This window comes from Delphinapterus leucas, chromosome 12 (assembly GCF_059928025.1).
Source record: "Delphinapterus leucas isolate spDelLeu-1000000601 "Yukka" chromosome 12, BTC_Dleu_Yukka2, whole genome shotgun sequence".
NCBI lineage: Eukaryota > Metazoa > Chordata > Mammalia > Artiodactyla > Monodontidae > Delphinapterus > Delphinapterus leucas.
Window position 1 is genome coordinate 63,587,956 of NC_143140.1, and position 21,104 is coordinate 63,609,059.

A 21,104-nucleotide genomic window follows, 5' to 3' on the forward strand; every position below is an offset into this window, starting at 1 on the left:
AGTCCTACTTTGGCCTGGCTCTCTTAACTGTGTGCCAGTGACACTCAAAAGTATCACTAAAATCTCCAAAACACAATACTCCTTGGTAGCATTTTCCTAGATCCATGATTCTTCTGAGGACAAAAGAACTGGGATAAAGTAGGTTCCTGAGAGTCATAGCAGAGAATATTTTTCAAAAATTCAGACCCAGCAATGCATGTGCTAGAAATTGGTTCTGGAGGTCAGACTTACCCACATGGATTACAGGTGAGCTAATGTATATCCTGTCCTAGGACAGTGGCCAAAGTTCCTAGGCTGTTCACTTCAGGCTGTGAGGTCTCCTTCTATAATGTGAAAAAGATGAGAAAGCATCAGTGTGTATGATGGTCATTGCATGTTACTTGTTACTTTGGGACAAGGATTCTTCAGAAAGACTGTATTCTTCATTTCCACCCTAAATGAGATCAGGTTCTTAATACTCTAGGAACATCTAATTTAATGCTACATCAGTGACATAGGATTATAATTACATGATATTTTATTAGGTGATGCACAAATGGAATATGAAATAGAAAGTTCTCTTTGTTACAGTAAAATGTCAAACATTTGGTATTATTTCAAAAATTATTTGGGATTTTTTTTTTAGTTACCAAGCTTGTAAAACGTGCCCTCCAGAAATTTGGGTATTGTGTATTGATATCTACGGTTTATAAAAGCCTAGCCATCATAGCATTTTTGTACTTATAATGAGGTGTTTGCTTTCCTTGTTGCACCCCATACAGATTGAGTTTTTTTCTATCTGGAAATAAGGTTTTATAACTACTGATTTTGAAGAGCCTTTATACTGAAAACACAAGACAGAGTTAATAAAAGTAGCATGAGTACATTAGAGAATTATTCTATTCAAGTCATTAAAATTTTGGCATACTTAGAAAATCTCTATTAGAATTTTCACAGTCTTTGCCTGACGCCTTCAAAGAATACTTCTATTCATTGTGTTTTCCAATAATGCTGTCTACCACATTTTTAAAAGTTTATTCAAAATACTACATGCTAACTAATTTAATTAATTTTGCATGAAATGTGAAAGAATCCATAGAAGATAAATGAAAGAAGGATATTGTTTTGAAATGGGGTGACATATTCTCGAAGGCAGTGACTGCTTTTCCATGTCACCTAATGTAGGCTGTTATGTTGAATTATAGAAAGAGTCTGTGTGGTTTCTAGTATAACTTCTTTTCATGGATTTCATCTATTATTCCAGAGCCAGCACAGAAGCTCCTAAGTCATAAATCCATGTTGTAGCTCCAAGACAATTTGGCCTTTTCCTATATTTGCTTGCTGAGTTGTTTTTAAACAAAGTACTTTATCCATACATCAGTGTATCTTTATTTTTCTTATTTGTACTTGTGATCTCTAATTATGCTTTGATATTTCTCTTTTGGTTTTCCACTAAGAAAATATCTGTGCATTCTTTTTTCTGGATAGAAATTTGCTAATTTACAATATTTATATAGATTGTTTTTTCCAAAGACCACGCAGTATTTTATATTCGTTATCTTTCCATGGTTTTGACTTTGGAAAAGAAACACTGGGAAACAGAGGGTAAAAGAGTTTAAGAAATTTTTTCAACTCATAGAGATGTAATAGGACGAACATTACAAGCAATGTATGTCTTAGTTCCTACAAGTGACAAAATATGCTGGTTGACTGAAATTCAGGCTCTAACAAACAGAAAAGAAAGTGTTAAGCTAGTAGAAGTAACATGGAAGCATGTTGCAATGATTTTGGTTATTCAGTTAAAACTAATAAATATTGAATGCACACTATTTCAAAAGAATTATAATAAGGTATAATAAGGACTGTAGCATCTCTGCCCTTTAGGAGCTCACAATTTGTTTATTCTATTCTTTATCATTTTATAGACTTTGTCACGAATAATTTAGGATTACCAGAAATTAGGAACAGGGTATTTCAGATTTTTAATAGGATGAAATATCTCTCTGTTCTATCAGATTAATCAATAGGTTTGACCTTCAGTGAATTCCTTTTTAAAGAGGTTCCATGTGTATGAGTTATTGAATACAGAGTGTCTAAGAGAAATAATTCCTTATGAATAACACCTAAAAAATGCAGAAGTAGCAAATACTTTAGATTATGATTGCTAGAGTGTATTCCATTTTACTCCTACTCTTGTCCTTTCTTCAATACTTTTAAAAATACTTCTTTATTTTAAAAATAATTCTATTAAAAACCAAGACATTTATATTAATGCAATTAATATAGCAGGTTATTAGATGAAATTTAAAAGTTCTTCTTATCTCTTTGACTCTTGATTGCCAAACTCCATTGGTCACAGCTTTAAGATGTCCATATCTACCCTTCCCCAAAATGTCTAAGTGTATTCCAATAATTATAGACACATAGGCATATATGTGTGTATATCTGCAATTACACTTATCTATATACCTTTGTAAATATAAATTCATAATATTTCCCACCTGGAGTGTTAGTCAATAAACTAGAATTGGTCAAAGCCCAGACTAATCAGAGACGATGTCTTGGCTATTCCTTGCTATCCCAAGGTTAACCAGATGATCTCAGGAGAGAGGAGGCATTTGGAAGGCTTGGGCATCAGTGATTTACCAACTACAGAAGTATTTCAGTATTTTAATTACCAGTATTTCCACAACTGTGCCTAAGATGCAAATACCATCCGTACTTTCAGTCATATGATGGCTTGTGATTCTCCCCTTAGTGCACACAGATAGAAATGCTCACATCCTACTAAAGATCTCAAAAGACCAGCATCAGAGCCACCTGTCTTATGTTTTTTTTAAACATCTTTATTGGAATATAATTGCCTTACAATGGTGTGTTAGTTTCTGCTTTATAACAAAGTGATCAGCTATACATATACATATATCCCCATATCTCCTCCCTCTTGTATCTCCCTCCCACTCCCCCTATCTCACCCCTCTAGGTGGTCACAAAGCAGTGACCTAATCTCCATGTGCTAGGTGGCTACTTCCCACTAGCTATCTATTTTACATTTGGTAGTATATATATGTCCATGCCACTCTCTCACTTCATCCCAGCTTACCCTTCCCCCTCCCTGTGTTCTCAAGTCCATTCTCTACGTCTGCAGTTTTATTTCTGTTCTGCCACTAGGTTCTTCATAACTATTTTTTTTTTTTTTTAGATTCCATATGGTATTTATTTTTCTCTTCCTGACTTACTTCACTCTGTATGACAGTCTCCAGGTCCATCCACCTCACTACAAATAACTCAATTTCATTTCTTTTTATGGCTGAGTAATATTCCACTGTATATATGTGCCACATCTTCTTTATCCATTCATCTGTCGATGGACACTTAGGTTGCTTCCATGTCCTGGCTATTGTAAATAGAGCTGCAATGAACATTGTGGTACATGACTCTTTTTGAATTATGGTTTTCTCAGGATATATGCCCAGTAGTGGGATTACTGGGTCATATGGTTGTTCTGTTTTTAGTTTTTTAAGGAACCTCCATACTGTTCTCCATAGTGGCTGTATCAATTTACATTCCCACCAACAGTGCAAGAGGGTTCCCTTTTCTCCACACCCTCTCCAGCATTTATTGTTAGTAGATTTTTTTAATGATGCCCATTCTGACTGGTGTGAGGTGATAACCTCATTGTAGTTTTGATTTGCATTTCTCTAATGATTAGTGACATTGAGCATTCTTTCATGTGTTTGTTGGCAATCTGTATACCTTCTTTGGAGAAATGTCTATTTAGGTCTTCTGCCCATTTTTGGATTGGGTTGTTTGTTTCTTTGATATTGACGTGTACGAGCTCCTTGTTTATTTTGGAGGGTAATCCTTTGTCAGCTACTTTGTTTGCAAATATTTTCTCCTTTTCTGAGGGTTGTCGTTACAACTTGTTTACATTGTCCTCTGCTGTGCAAAAGCTTTTGAGCTTCATTAGGTCCCATTTGTTTATTTTTCTTTGTATTTAATTTTTAATAGGTTGATTACTATGTGTATTGGCTTGTTTCTCCTTGGATTTATCCTGTATGGGGTCTCTGTGCTTCCTGGACTTGATTGACTATTTCCTTTTCCATATTAGGGATGTTTTCAACTACAGTCTCTTCAGATATTTTCTCAGTCCCTTTCTTTTTCTCCTCTTCTTCTGGGACCCCTATAATTCGAATGTTGGTGGGTTTAGTGTTGTCCCAGAGGTCTCTACCACTGTCCCCAATTCTTTTCATTCTTTTTGCTTTATTCTGCTCTGCAGTAGTTATTTCCACTATTTTGTCTTCCAGGTCACTTATCTGTTCTTCTGCCTCAGTTATTCTGCTATTGATTCCTTCTAGAGCATTTTTAATTTCATTTATTATGTTGTTCATCATTGTTTGTTTGCTCTTTAGTTCTTCTAGATCCTTGTTAAACGTTTCTTGTATTTTCTCCATTCTATTTCCAATATTTTGGATCATGTTTACTATCATTATTCTGAATTCTTTTTCAGGTAGACTGCCTATTTCCTTTTCATTAGTTTGGTCTGGTGGGTTTTTACCTTGCTCCTTCTTCTGTTTGTTTCTCTGTCTTCTCATTTTGCTTAACTTACTATGTTTGATGTCTCCTTTTTGCAGGATGCAGGTCTGTAGTTCCCATTGTTTTTGGTGTCTGCCCCCAGTGGCTAAGGTTGGTTCAGTGGGTTTGTAGGCTTCCTAGTAGAGGGGACTAGTGCCTTTGTTCTTGTGGGTGAGGCTGTGTCTTGTCTTTCTGGTGGGCAGGACTGCGCCCAGTGTTGTGTTTTGGGGTGTTTGTGATCTTATTATGATTTTAGCAGCCTCTCTGCCAATGGGTGGGGTTGTGTTCCTGCCTTTCTAGTTGTTTGGCATAGGGTGTCCAGCACTGTCACTTACAGGTCATTGAGTGGAACTGGGTCTTTTTTTTTTTTAATTTATTTTTATTTTATTTATTTTTGGCTACATTGGGTCTTCATTGCTATGTTCGGGCTTTCTCTAGTTGTGGAGAGCGGGGGCTACTCTTCATTGTAGTGCGCGGTCTTCTCATTGTGGTGGCTTCTCTTGTTGCATAGCATGGGCTCTAGGCACACGGGCTCCAGTAGTTTTGGCACGCAGGCTCAGTAGTTGTGGCTTGCGGGCTCTAGAGCGCAGGCTCATTAGTTGTGGCACATCGGCTTAGTTGCTTCTCAGCTTGGGGGATCTTCCCGGACCAGATCTCGAACCCATGTCCCCTGCATTGGCAGGCGGATTCTTAACCACTGCACCACCAGGGAAGCCCAGAGCTGGGTCTTAGCGTTGAGATGGAGATCTCTGGGAGCACTTTTGCCGTTTGATATTACATGGAGCTGGGAGGTCTCAGGTGGACTCATGTCCTGAGCTCAGCTCTCCCACCTCAGAGGCACATGCCTGACACCCGGCCGGAGCACCAGGACCCTGTCAGCCACATGGCATGGAAGAAAAGGGAGAAGAAAGAAAGAAAGAAAGAAAGAGAGAGAGAGATGGAGGGAAGGAGGGAGGGAGGAAGGAAGGAAGGGAGAAAATAAAAGAAAAAGAAATAAAAGAATTTTTTTAATTATTAAAAATTTAAAAAATTAAAATGGAATTAAAAAAAAAAAGAAAGAAGAGAGCAACCAAACCAAAAAGCAAATCCACCAATGATAACAAGCGCTAAAAACTGTACAAAACAAAACAAAACAAAACAAAAAAAAGGACAGGCAGAACCCTAGGACAAATGGTAAAAGCAAATTATACAGACAAAATCACACAAAGAAGCATACACATACACATTCACAAAAAGAGAAAAAGGAAAATATATATAAATATATATATGTATACATTAAAAAACAAAAGGAAGAGAGCAACCAAATCAATAAACAAATCTACCAGTGATAATAAACTCTAAATACTAAACTAAGATAAACATAAAACCAGAAACCAGTCTGTCGCATATAGCAAGCCCCAAGTCTACAGTTGCTCTCAAAGGCAACTGCCTCAATTTTGGGATGATTCGTTGTCTGTTCAGGTATTCCACAGATGCAGGGTACATCAAGTTGATTGTGGAGATTTAATCCACTGCTCCTGAGGCTGCTGGGAGAAATTTCCCTTTCTCTTCTTTGTTTGCACAGCTCCTGGGGTTCAGCTTTGGATTTGGCCCCACCTCTGCATGTAGGTCACCTGAGGGCATCTGTTTCCGCCCAGACAGGAGGGGGTTAAAAGAGCAGCTGATTCGGGGGCTCTAGCTCACTCAGGCTGGGGGGAGGGAAGGGTGCAGAGTGCGGGGCGAGCCTACGGTAGCAGATGTCAGCATGACGTTGCAACAGCGTGAGGCATGCCGTGTGTTCTCCCGGGGAAGTTGTCCCTGGATCCCGGGACCCTGGCAGTGGCGGGCTGCACAGGCTCCCAGGAGGGGAGTTGTGGATAGTGACTTGTACTTACACACAGGCTTCTTGGTGGCTGCAGCAGCAGCCTTAGCATTTCATTCCCAGCTCTGGTGTCTGTGCTGATAGCCGTGGCTCGCGCCCGTCTCGAGCTCATTTTGGCGGTACTCTCAATCCAGTCTCCTCGTGCACCCCGAAACAGTGGTCTCTTAGGCAGTTCCAGACTTTTTCCTGGACTCCCTCCCGGCTAGCTGTGGCGCACTAGCCCCCTTCAGGCTGTGTTCACGCAGCCAACCCCAGTCCTCTCCTGGGATCTGACCTCCGAAGCCCGAGCCTCAGCTCCCAGCCCCCATCCATCCTGGCGGGTGAGCAGACGAGCCTCTCAGGCTGGTGAGTGCTGGTCGCCACTGATCCTCTGTGCGGGAATCTCTCCGCTTTGCCCTCTGCACCCCTGTAGCTGCGCTCTCCATTGTGGCTCCGAAGCTACCCACCCCGCCCCGCCACCCACCGTCTCTGCCAGTGAAGGGGTTTCCTAGTGTGTGGAAACTTTTCCTCCTTCACAGCTCCCTCCCCAAGGTTCAGGTCCCATCTCTATTCTTTTGTCTCCTTTTTTTCTTTTCTCTTTTGCCCTACCCAGGTACGTGGAGAGTTTCTTGCCTTTTGGGAAGTCTGAGGTCTTCTGCCAGCGTTCAGTAGGTGTTCTGTAGGAGTTGTTCCACATGTAGACGTATTTCTGATGTATTTGTGGGGGGGAAGGTGATCTCCACGTCTTACTCCTCTGCCATCTTGAAGGTCTCCTGTCTTACGTCTTATATATCAACCTTTCATATTTTTAAATTAAGTCCCTTAAAGTGTACCATAGACAGTGTAGATGTATTCCTGAAAGTCTCATGTCAAAACTATGTAGCAAGTAAGGTTTATTTTCAGAACATTCCTTTCAAGCTCCCTTCTAAGCAGACCCTTAATCACATTTTAGCGGATTTGTCCTCCAGTTGTATCCTTTCAATGACCCCAGTCACCCAGAGCTTAGGGTTGACAAGCTCCTTGTACCTCACTGAATTTACTAAAAAGAAGATATACCACTGCTTTATTATTAGTGTACTCATTATATATCTCATTATTACAATATATTATCAATTCATAGATGGTGGGACAATAACTTAAACTAGTTTGTATCTACCTTTCTACCCAGGACATTGCAAATAAATGTCATTCGGTAATGTTTGTGCATTGTTCTGTTGGATTGAATTGGTAAAGACACATATGGACCATCGCAAAATATCCAGAATATTTATTTTTTACCTCTTCAAATATTATGTAGATTTGAACACAGAGGATTGCCATATTTCCCTCAATTGTCACTCTGTTGATTTACAGTCACTTGATGCCTTTATTTTCCTTTTCTTTAACACATGTTTACCTCTTATACAGAAGGTACAGAAACCCTTCATTGAATATGTTCCAGTTTCAAACAGTTGTCTGCATGTACTAGAATTTCCTCCCCGTTATTTTCTATTTGGGGATGTAAAGGAAATGATGTTTATTGAGTATTTATAGCCAAGCCTTTTGCTAGGTATTTTTGCATACATTATCTCATTTAATCTAAATTGTCTCTCAGTAGTGTACTTAATGTACTTATTATTGACCCTAATTTGCAGATAAGGGAGCTAGGAGTTGACAAAGTAAAATAATCTGCCCGAGGTCACAGAAATGCTGGGACCACAATTTGAATACAAGATTGTGCCTCTGAATCACTATGTTGTTTTTGCTGTACCACAGTAACGGATGGCACTTGTCTGAGGATTAGGTGACATAAGTAACTGTTTTCTAATCTATCAAGCACTAGCCACACATGGAATTTCTAACTCATGTATTATAATTTCCAACAGAGTAAGGTGAGTAAATTGGTATGTAATAAATGTTTTAACTGATTGTGATTATAATAGAACATCAAAAATTACGTGACATGGTGTTAATGAGTTATTAGAGAACTAAAATCCACAAAATGGAACATCTCATCTTAGCCAAAAGGTATGAAATATGAATATGTAACAGTAAAAATAGCTTTAGAGAATATCATAGGGTTATGGAATAATATCTGAATAAAATCTATTGTAGTCTTAGGTAGGCCTTATATTTGATATGTAATAATGAGAACACTTTGGAATTCAGAGTTACATGTTGTTGCTGTCACTCTTCCCCAGGTGTTCCAGATTGCGTATGTGATTGTGAAAGCAGCTAATTCCCCTCGGCCTGGAAACTGGATTTTGGAACGCTCACTTGATGATGTTGATTATAAGCCCTGGCAGTATCATGCTGTGACGGACACAGAGTGCCTAACACTCTACAATATTTATCCCCGCACTGGACCACCATCATACGCCAAAGACGATGAGGTCATCTGCACTTCATTTTATTCCAAGATACACCCCTTAGAAAACGGAGAGGTAAGATGAGAAAACTCACCCTCAGTACATTTAAGGTGGCAAAATACGCCTGTCATAAAAACTAGAATACATCAGTCATAATGTCAGGGAGATTTTAAAATAGGATCTAGCAGAAGTACATTTTAAATAACTTATTAAATAAAAGGGAAAAACTGAAAGTGATTAGAATTTTAACTGCCTTCCTCTAGTGTGTTATCTCCCACTTCCAATAAAGATCAGAGAAGAGGAAATGGGCTTAAGTTGGAAAGTCAGTGATTAATTTTAAATATAAAGAGACTTTAATTTTAAATATAAAGAGACTTTTCTAACACTGTGGTTTGCTAATAATTGGAGGAGGACTGAGACCTTAAAAGAAGGCCTAGATCTGTGTGTACTCTGGTCTGAAGATGGGGACAAAAGAGGTAAATTTGGGAAGAAATAATAATTCACCTGAAGTACCTAAAGAGAAGGAAATTTTGTCAGTTTTTTTATGTTTTTCTGCTGTCACCACATAGTGCTGCAGTGGGGTTTCTTTCCTTTGTTCAGGCTTTGCTTATTATATGCTTAATTCAAAAGCGTTCAATTTCTCCGTAGCATTTTTTTTTGTATGGGTAAGATTTTAGATTCATTCATTGCTTTTCAGCCACAGAGTCAAACCATGGCTTCACCTCTACCAGCTGTGTGATCTTGAATCAGTGACTTAAATTCTCTGTGCCTTTGTTTCATCTCCCATAAATTGGAAACAATAACAATAGTTCTTATTTCTTATGATTGTCAAGGAGATTAAAGGAATTATTATGTTTAAAACATTAGAACAGTGCTGACAGACATATACACTATTGCTTTGTAAGCATTAACTATTTTTGTTGCTCTTGTTATAATAATAATAACAACAACAGCTATTGAGATTGTTGTTTTTGTTGGTAGTCGTAGTCATAGTAGTATTAGCCTCCTCTCAAATACCCAAACCTAGACTTAGTGACTTTTTTGGATTCTCTAGTTATATTTCCCTAATCAGTCTCCCTTCAGTATATACGGCCTAGCTCTTTTTTTCCTACCTGTTTGTATACATCTCTATTTATATTCATGTCTGATATTCTCTCCTCACCAGTTCACACACCTAAAGCTGGTATCATTTTTTATATTCACAGTTTCAGAAAATCCATATTCATACACTATCATGCCCACCTCCACCAATCTAGGGTTATCTCTTTAAACACTTCTGGGGGCAAGTTAGAGTTTTGACATAAATCTATCACACTCTCTTTTGGCACTATTATTCTATGAATGTATACCAATGCCTCACTATATTTCAATTTCATGTTCAAAAATATCAGTTTTGGGCGAAAAGAAATCCAAATGGTGCTCTCAGCAGAGATTCCAATCTGCCAAATGACAAGGAGTCAAAAGCAGTGAGTCAAACAGCTGTTCAACCTGCTTTGTGCCCAGAGGCATCCAAAGTCCTGGCCAGATTGGCCTGAGGATATGGGAGTACGGAGGAGTGCAGAGAGACTATATTTGGGTTGAATTTGTATTATTTTTCTCCTGGATCCAGTGTTTACCCAGAACCAATAATTATCTAATATTTATAAAGCTATTCTTTACCTTTAAAAAAATGGTCTAATTCGGAAATTTGTTGAACAATGTAAAATGTACCCAGATAGATATGTAACATACAAGTTACATGTATATCCCTGAAGCATGCTCTCCCTACAATGATGGTGGTTCTCCATCCTTTAGACCGTGTCAACTTGACAACATGGAACAAACAGACATTCTATTTGTTTGTGTTTAACTGGCTATGCTGTATTAGACATTCACTAAAAAGTAATCATTGATGGTGACTTTTAAGAACAACTTATTCAACTTTCTCTGTGACATACTTTTTTAAGTCTGTTTTTCTCTCATTGGAAAGTGGATGAGGTGAGGAACAGAAAGTAAATTCAAAATATTTGATGTAGAATGATAGTATTTAAGAATATGAATTAAATTCAGACCTCTCCTAGAATATCTGCTTCGTTTTATATTTTATGCTGTGAAACGTATTACTTTTTGGAATGAACAGGTCCAGCAAAGGTAGGTGATAATCTCCCAAGACTCCCAGATCCACTAGTGACAAAGCTGAGATAAGAACCCAGGTCCCCTGACTCCTAGGTTAGTGTTTCTTTCAGACTGAAGACTGGAAGTCGATTTTTTTTTAAAAAGTTGGTAATAGCTAAACTCAAATAATGGTTTCGAAGAGGTATAGAGATAGATATGCTGGATCCATTAAAGTAGAAAGATTCTTAATCCTGAGATATCGTGATATAGAAGAATGTACATGGGACTGGAAGACTGGGCTCTGCTTCTGGCTCTAGTTTTTGTGGGATGTTGGGCAGGTCACTTAATCTCTGAGTTTGAATTTCTTTAATACATGAATTAGTTTTATATATAAATTGTCCTAAGGCATCTTTCAGTTCTAAAGTAATAGTTTTGGATATCAACTACAATATAACATGTGGGAATAATTTTTGGATGCTTGTCTCCAATATTTCCCAGACAAGTGACTATGAAATAAATCCTACTATCATTAAATTTCAGTTTTAAAATGATTCACTTTTGAGTACCATCTGAAATCTAATTACTAGGTGCTTATGTTCAGAACTTCCCAGAGAAGTGACATTCAAGTAAAAACCAAATATGTAAACCAGTAAATGCAAATTGATAGTATAAATGCCACAGAAGAAGTGTGTACAGAAAGTGGTAACGTCCCTCTGGGTGAGCCAAAGGAGCCACATTGAGAAGATGAATTCTCAGAGTACAGGGAAACAGAAACAAAAGTTTCTTAGTATCTCAAAAGTTTCAAAGGCAATATGCAAATTCCAATATGCCCTATGACTTAAACTAGGCATATAACAAGACTTCACCTCCGTTGTTGAAGGATATTTTTATATCCTTATTTTTTATAAGGATATTTTTATTGGGTATAGAATTGTAGGTCCCTTATTGTTTTTTGGCATATTTTATCGTCTTCTGGTTTCCATTGTTTATGTGGAAAAGGTAACTATTTAATAATTGTCCTTTGTAAAGTCTTTTATTTCTTTAAAGATTTTTATCTTTGTTTTTCACTAGTTTTACTATGATGCTCCAGATCTGCACTGCCCAATACAATCTTTATTAGACATATGTGGTTATTAAATTTATATTTCAATTAATTCAAATGAAATTAAAATTCAGTTTCTCAGTTGCACAGCCACACTTCAAGTGCTCAATAGCTACATGTGACTAGCAGCTACCGCACTGGATTGCACAGAATAGATCATTTCTATCATTGCCTAAAGTTCTATTGGGCAGTGTTGCTATAGATGATAGCTTTCTGTTTTCTAGATTGGGATTTATTTGGTTGGTAAATCTGCAGAGTGATGTCTTTCATCAGTTCAAGAACTAATTCAGCCACTAACTTTCCAAATATTGCTTCTTCCCCATTATCTCTCTTCTATAAATATGATTTAGAATAATTTAGAACTTCTCACAGTATACACTATGCATCTTACACTCTCTTTTATTTATAGTCATCCTTTTGGCTTTCTGTCCTTCATTCTAGATGTTTTCTTCTTGCTTACTTTGAGTTCACGATGTCTCTCTTCAGCTATGTAAAAACTACTATTGAAACCAATCATAAGATTCTTAATTTCATGTATTATATTTTTCAGTTCTAGAATTTCTCTTTGGTTCATTTAAAATAGTTTGGTATCTAGTTTTATATCAAATTTTTATATACCTATTGAATTTTTAATAATAAAATTATATTCAAATTTTCAATATTCTATTTTTATCTCCTTGAGCATAAAGTAACAATTCTTTGAGTTCTCATTTTATAATTCTAATATCTGGCCTTTGTGAATATATTTTATTTCTGTTTCATTTGCCGATTCTTTCTTATGCTGTATCGTATCCTCACATTCTGGATTATTTTTGCATATCAGAAGTTGTATTTGAAAAACTGTGTGTAGAAATAATTTAGGCCTAAGAAATTATCTTTACCTTATGAGGATTTTCTAATGCTTCTGCCAGGCAATGGCAATATGGATCATCTTAATCCAATTTCTGGGATACTTAGATGCCTCAAAGCTGTGCTGAACTCCCATGACAGCTGATTTAATTCTAGTTTATCCCCATTCTAGGCTTCCTGTCTTTGAAGTCCAAACTAAAGTGTGTGGAATTTACCTAAGTCTCACCCAAAAGTTCCGGAATCCAACTTTTGTCCTCCTAGTACAGCAAGACTGTCAAAGCACTGCTCAGTCTCTGAGCCATGTCTTCTGAACAGGGAAATGTCCACAGGACAAAAGCTGTCACAATACACTAATTATCTCTACAGACATCAGTCTTCTCCTTGATATTGAGAAGTTGATTCTTTATCTTCCTGATAGCTGTCATATGGCTTTACATAAATGTTTTTATATATTTTGTCCAGTTGGTCTAGTTGTTATCATTGACAGTGTTAGCACTAATTATATAATTTACTATAAACAGAAGCATAGTCTCATATGCACTGTTTAAAGCCTTTTTATTCTGGAATCATTTTATATTTACATAAATGTAAGAAGAGGACAGAGAATTTGCATGTGCCTTTTACCCAGCTCCCACTAAGGATAATATCTTACATAATTACCATTCATTTGTCAAAATAAGAAATTAATATCGATACTCTATTACCTAAACCACAGACTTATTCAGATTTAATTCATGTTATCATTAATGTCTTTTTTTTTTCTCTTCTGGGATCCAAGTTGGGATACTACACTGCATTTATTGCATCATTGTGTCCCCTTAGTCTCTTCTAATCCATGACAGTTTCTTAATCGTCTCTTGTTTTCCTTGGCCTTAATCACTTTTAAGAGTACTGGTCAAGTTTTTTGTAACATGTTAGTCGTTTTGAGTCATGATTAGACTGGGCTACTGGGTTTGGGGGAAGAATACCACAGAGGTGAAACAACTTTCTTATTGCATCACTCATATTTATTTTTATATGCACATCTCCTATGTCCTCCTTATTGGTTTATAAGTTTTACTGTCTTCTAGATAGGATTTTATTTTAGACAACAATATCTAAATATTCACCATGATTTGAAATGTATATTTTTGACTAAGCATTGAATGATCATTTGCTTCCAGATCTTCACAATACCCTTTAAATATAAATTTAAGTCAGAGAATAAGAAAAATAAGAGCAGAGTATTTTTAAGACTCACCTGTGCAGCAAGGCATTATGAAATAAACATGTCTCAATTATAACACACTAAGTAATAATGTTTATGTTATAGGTATAGAACATTAATAGAAAATAGTCTTCTGTGACTAACATCAAATCTATTGAGTCTAAGGTTTATTACATTGTTACTTGTCTGTAGAGTTTTAGAGACATGTGCCATAACTTTTGGAACATTCCAAGATATCATATTTCAGGTGAAAAGTACATCATTTTAGAGCTGAAAGATACCTTAGGCGAATACCTTAGGAATTCAAGGATATCATAGCCTTGACTTTGACATCTATATCCAAACTTCAGCGCTCTCCTCTGTCCATATTATCACTGGAGACCATTTAGCCTTTCCTTCTGACCTCTTGAGTCTTAACAGCATCATCTCTGCTTATTTCTTCAGTTTTATTTGTTGCTACAGACACCGCCACTTTTTGGCCTCCACCCTCTAGCTTGGTCCATTCTCTGTCCTCCACCTCACATTGCCTGCAAGAGATCAACAAATGTTAGTCATGTGGATTCACCAGAAGGGCACATACCCAGTCCCCTAGATGACTGGGTTCAACTGCATCCAAGAAGGAGAGTAGTCCTGCAGGCTAGCATCCTGGGCTTGCACCCAAAGGGAGAAGAGAAATTTACTGAGCTATGAGATAATCAAGTCTCAGGACTGGCAGAGGAAAAATAATAGAGGGCAATGGAGGCAATGGTCATAATAGTATGGCCTAGTATGTTGTTATCCAGGGTGTAAACAGAAGGAGACTTGGAGCAAAACTTTCCAAGAGTTTCATTTTAGAAAGGTGATTTTGCATCAGCAGTGCCAAGAGAGGGCTCAGCAGGAACCCTGCTTGCCTTGCCTTGAGAGAATGATCCTAAGCTCCAGAATAGTTGTGTAGTATGTAGTAACAGACCGCAGGGGGCCTCCATTACTTTGAGGGCAGCCAAAGACAAAAACTTTGGTGGGCACAGCTGCAAAGATGTACTTCTCCAGCAGTGCCACAGGGAGCCAATTCCAACCAGAGCTGCTATCAGCCCAAGTGCTGCCTCTGCTGAAAGCACTTGCCCCTGGATGCTATTTAGAACTGCTAACAAGAACCACCAATTGGAGGCACCACTGTGAACTATGATGGCAGCCATGGCTCCTCCCAAACTTGGCTTTACTTGGCAATCACTGGGAACATTTGAAAGATAGCTATTTCTGGGACCAGGGTTTTTAATTCAGTAGGTTTGGGAAAGGCTCAGGAAGCTCTATGTATATGTTAAACAAGTACTCCTGGTGATTTTGATACCCCTCCTTTTGGCTCATTGTTCAGATATTTCCAGCTTTCCCAAACCCTGGAGAAGAACAGATCATTAGTTATTTAGGGAAAGCGTATCAGACATTCTAACTCCTTCTAACTGAAGAAAGAGACTTACTTTTCTGACAGAAAACATGATTGGCTTTGGTGGACCGAATCTGTGGGTGAGTTTGAGTTTAGTAAATAAACTTTGAGCTGTCACTAAGTTATAGATGGTTAAAGGAGCGGCTGGGAGAGGAGAATCACATTGATAATATTGACAAGAATGGGGCTGTATGGATGGCACTGCTTTAGGGTTCCTAGAATTAAAATTGTAGTAAATGTGTTTCTGTTATATGAGACTCTCCCCTTTCTGTGACTGGGATTATTGCTTTAAATTTCTTGGATTGTCACTAGACTGCTAAATAATATTCATAGTTACCATATTAATTTTTGCTTCAGTTTCCTCATACAGAGACCTTTAAGTTATTCACATATGATTTCCTCTTTTTTTTTTACTACAACACTTCCCAGCTCTTCAGGACTGCAACTCAGTTGGAACTTAGATTCACTTTGATTCTGCTTTTGAAACATGGCAGGCTTGTATAAATTCCCTGGAGCAGCCATCATTAATTCTTGAAGACACCTTTTTTTCCTTTAAACTGTGTGTGGAGCTTTGATATTATTTTCATTTCCTATGTGACAGAATTTTACATATACAGACAGAATTTTTTCTCCCTCTTTATATCACCTGACATTATGGTGATCCTTAGAATTGCAAATACTGGAAAATGAAGATACAAACCCAACACTGTGTAAAAAAAACTGTTTCTGAGAACCTTCTTTGATGTGATATTGTTCACGGTATGGCATGATTGTATGTGTGAGTTTGTGTGGAAATGCAGGGATGGAAATGAGGAACGAGCCTTTCTCAATTACCCTTGGAGTTGCTCCCTTAAGGAGAAGCATCAGGGTATCACTAATTTGTATTGGTTTTGAATAGAGATTTAGGGAAATAATTTATGGGGGTTTCAGATATCCTTCCTCTAAAAATAGTTCTTGCATTGACCAACATGGAGCCAGTTAGTACCTGGAGCAACAAGGTGAAAGTGCCTCAATACAATGAGGTTTATGTGGCTTCCTCCAAAAAAAACCCCCCGCTTATTTCAACTCCAGTTGGAATATACAGAGCACTTGAAATGTATTGGAATTACACACACATAAAATCCATAATTCACTTTTTTCCTTATTTGGATCACACTTTTTAACATCTTTATTGGAGTATAATTGTTTTACAATGGTGTGTTGTTTTCTGCTTTATAACAAAGTGAATCAGCTATACATATACATATATCCCCATATCTCCCCCCTCTTGCGTCTCCCTCCCACCCTCTCTATCCCACCCCTCTAGGTGGTCACAAAGCACCGAGCTGATCTCCCTGTGCCATGCAACCGCTTCCCATTAGCTATCTATTTTAAATTTGGCAGTGTATACATGTCAGTGCTACCCTCTTACTTCGTCCCAGCTTCCCCTTGCCCCACCCCGTATCCTCAAGTCCATTCTCTATATCTGCGTCTTTATTCCTGTCCTGCCCCTGGGTTCATCAGAACCATTTTTCTTTAGATTCCATATATATGTGTTAGCATACAGTATTTGTTTTTCTCTTTCTGACTTACTTCACTCTGGATGACAGACTCTAGGTCCATCCACCTCACTACAGATAACTCAATTTCTTTTCATTTTATGGCTGAGTAATATTCCATTGTATATATGTGCCATATCTTCTTCATCCATTCATCTGTCGATGGACACTTAGGTTGCTTCCAGGTCCTGGCTATTGTAAATAGTGCTGCAGTGAACATTGTAGTACATGACTCTTTTTGAATCATGGTTGTCTCAGGGTGTATGCCCAGTAGTGGGATTGCTGGGTCATATGATCGTTCTATTTTTAGTTTTTTAAAGAACCTCCATACTGTTCTGCATAGTGGCTGTATCAATTTACATTCCCACCAACAGTGCAAGAGGGTTCCCTTTTCTCCACACCCTCTCCAGCATTTATTGTTTCTAAATTTTTTGATGATGGCCATTCTGATTGGTGTGAGGTGATACCTCATTGTAGTTTTCATTTGCCTTTCTCTAATGATTAGTGATGTTGAGCATCCTTTCATGTGTTTGTTGGCAATCTGTGTATCTTCTTTGGAGAAATGTCTGTTTAGGTCTACCGCCCATTTCTGGATTGGGTTGTTTGTGTTTTTGAAGTTGAGCTGCATGAGCTGCTTGTATGTTTTGGAGATTAATCCTTTGACAGTTGCTCCATTTGCAAATATTTTCTCCCATTCTGAGGGTTGTCTTTTCATCTTGTTTATAGTTTCCTTTGCTGTGCAAAAGCTTTTAGGTTCCATTAGGTCCCATTTGTTTATTTTTGTTTTTATTTCCATTTCTCTAGGATGTGGGTCAGAAAGGATCTTGCTGTGATTTATGTCACAGAGTGTTCTGCCTAGGTTTTCCTCTACGAGTTTTATAGTGCCTGGTCTTACATTTAGGTCTTTAATCCATTTTGAGTTTATTTTTGTGTATGGTGTTAGGGAGTGTTCTAATTTCATTCTTTTACATGTAACTATCCAGTTTTCCCAGCACCACTTATTGAAGAGGCTGTCTTTTCTCCACTGTATATTCTTGCCTCCCATATCAAAGGTAAGGTTACGATATGTGCCTAGGTTTATCTCTGGGCTTTCTGTCTGTTCCATTTATCTATATTTCTGTTTTTATGCCAGTACCATACTGTCTTGCTTACTGTAGTTTTGTAGAATAGTCGGAAGTCAGGGAGCCTGATTATTCCAGCTCCATTTCTCAAGATTGATTTGGCTATAAGGGGTCTTTTGTTTTTCCATACAAATTGTAAAATTTTTGTTCCAGTTCTGTAAAAAATGCCATTGGTAGTTTGATAGGGATTGCACTGAATCTGTAGATTGCTTTGGGTAGTATAATCATTTTCACAATGTTGATTCTTCCAATCCAAGTACATGGTATATCTCTCCATCTGTTTCTATCATCTTTGATTTCTTTCATCAGTGTCTTATAGTTTTCTGCATACAGGCCTTTTGTCTCCTTAAGTAGGTTTTTTCCTAGGACTTTTATTCTTTGTGTTACAATGGTAAATGGGAGTGTTTCCTTAATTTCTCTTTCAGATTTTTCATCATTAGTGTATAAGAATGCAAGAGATTTCTGTGCATGAATTTTGTATCCTGCTACTTTACCAATTCATTGATTATCTCAAGTAGTTTTCTGGTAGCATCTTTAGGAATCTCTATGTATCATATCATGTCATCAGCAAACAGTGACAGCTTTACTTCTTCTTTTCTGATCTGGATTTCTTTTATTTCTTTTTCTTCTCTGATTACTGTGGCTAAAACTTACAAAACTATGTTGAATAATAGTGATGAGAGTGGACAACCTTGTCTTGTGCCTGATCTTAAAGGAAATGGTTTCACTTTTTAAGCATTGAGAACGATGTTGGCTGTGGGCATGTCATATATGGCCTTTATTATGTTGAGGTAAGTTCCCTCTATGCCTACTTTCTGGAGGGTTTTTATCATAAATGGGTGTTGAATTTTGTCAAAGCTTTTTCTGCATCTATTGAGATGATCATATGGTTTTTCTCCTTCAGTTTGTTAATATGGTGTATCACATTGATTGATTTGCATATGTTGAAGAATCCTTGCATTCCTGGGATAAATGCCACTTGATTATGGTGTATGATCCTTTTAATGTGCTGTTGGAGTCTGTTTGCTAGTATTTTGTTGAGGGTTTTTGCATCTGTGTTCATCAGTGATATTGGCCTGTAGCTTTCTTTCTTTGTGACATCTTTGCCTGGTTTTGGTATCAGGGTGATGGTAGCCTCATAGAATGAGTTTGGGAGTGTTCCTCCCTCTGCTGTATTTTGGAAGAGTTTGAGAAGGACGGGTGTTAGCTCTTCTCTAAATGTTTAATAGAATTCGCCTGTGAAGCCAAGTGGTCCTGGGCTTTTGTTTCTTGCAAGATTTTTAATCACAGGTTCACTTTCAGTGCTTGTGATTGGTTTGTTTATATTTTCTATTTCTTCCTGGTTCAGTCTCAGAAGGTTGTGCATTTCTAAGAATTTGTCCATTTCTTCCAGGTTGTCCATTTTATTGGCACATAGTTGCTTACAGTAATCTCTCATGATCCTTTGTATTTCTGCAGTGTCAGTTGTTACTTCTCCTTTTTCCTTTCAAAGTCTGTTGATTTCAGTCTTTTCCCTTTTTTTCTTGATGGGTCTGGCTAATGGGTTATCAATTTTGTTTATCTTCTCAAAGAACCAGCTTTTAGTTTTATTGATCTTTGCTATTATTTCCTTTATTTCTTTTTCCTTTATTTCTGATCTGATCTTTATGATTTCTTTCCTTCTGCTAACTTTGGGTATTTTTTTCCCTTCTTTCTCTAATTGCTTTTGGTGTAATGTTAGGTTGTTCATTTGAGATGTTCCTTGTTTCTTCAGGTAGGATTATATTGCTGTAAACGTCCCTCTTAGAACTGCTCTTGCTGCCTCCCATAGGTTTTGGGCCATCGTGTTTTCATTGTGTTTTGTTTCTAGGTATTTTTTGATTTCTTTGATTTCTTCCGTGATCTCTTGGTTATTCAGTAGTGCATTGTTTAGCCTCCATGTGTTCATAGTTTTTACAGTTTTTTTCCTGTAATCGATATCTAATCTCATAGCGTTGTGATCAGAAAAGATACTTGATACGATTTCAATTTTCTTAAATACCGAGGCTTGATTTGTGACCCAAGATATTGTCTATCCTAGGGAATGTTCCATGAGTACTTGAGAGGAAAGTGTATTCTTTTGTTTTTGGATGGAATGTCCTATAAATATCAGTTACATCCATCTTGTTTCATGTGTCATTTGAAGCTTGTGCTTCCTTATTTATTTTTGTTTTGGTTGAACTGTCCATTGGTGAAAGTGGGGTGTTAAAGTCCCGTACTATTATTGTGTTACTGTTGATTTCCCCTTTTATGGCTGTTAGCATTTGCCTTATGTGTTGACATGCTCCTATGTTGGGTGCATAAATATTTACAGTTGTTATATATTCTTGGATTGATCCCTTGATCATTATGTAGTGTCCTTCTTTATGTCTTATAATAGTCTTTATTTTAAAGTCTATTTTGTCTGATATAAGAATTGCTACTGCAGCTTTCTTTTGATTTCCATTTGCATGGAATTTCTTTTTCCATACCCTCACTTTCAATCTGTATGTGTCCCGAGGTCTGAAGTGGGTCTCTTGTAGACAACATGTGTATGCATCTTGTTTTTATATCCATTCAGCCAGCCTGTGTCTTTTGGTTGGAGCATTTAATCCATTTACATTTAAGGTAATTATCGATATGTGTGTTCCTATTACCATTTTCTGAATTGTTTTGGGTTTGTTATTGTAGGTCTTTTCCTTCTCTTGTGTTTCCTGCCTAGAGAAGTTCTTTTAGCATTTATTGTAAAGCTGGTTTGGTGGTGTTGAAATCTCTTAACTTCTGCGTATCTGTAAAGGGTTTAATTTCTCTGTCAATGTGAATGAGATCCTTGCCGGATAGAGTAATCTTGGTTGTAGGTTTTTCCCTTTCCTCTCTTTAAAAATGTCCTGCCACTCTTCTTGCTTGCAGAATTTCTGCTGAAAGATCAGCTGTTAACCTTATGGGGATTCTGTTGTATGTTGTTTGTTGCTTTGTTGGGGTTGTGGTAGAGGGCACAAAGGCACAGCTTACTCTCTTTTAGGGTGTTCGCTAG

General features: G+C 37.5%; 1 protein-coding gene across 1 annotated transcript in view; it reads left to right on the forward strand.

Annotated features, from left to right (window-relative positions):
• The window catches only part of LAMA2 (laminin subunit alpha 2), a 610,905-nt gene that overhangs the window by 201,435 nt on the left and 388,366 nt on the right, over positions 1–21,104 (forward strand). Inside the window, exon 4 of the mRNA XM_089921992.1 lies at positions 8,575–8,817. Coding sequence (XP_089778118.1) covers positions 8,575–8,817 — 243 coding nt within the window. The remainder of the gene's footprint in view (positions 1–8,574; positions 8,818–21,104) is intronic.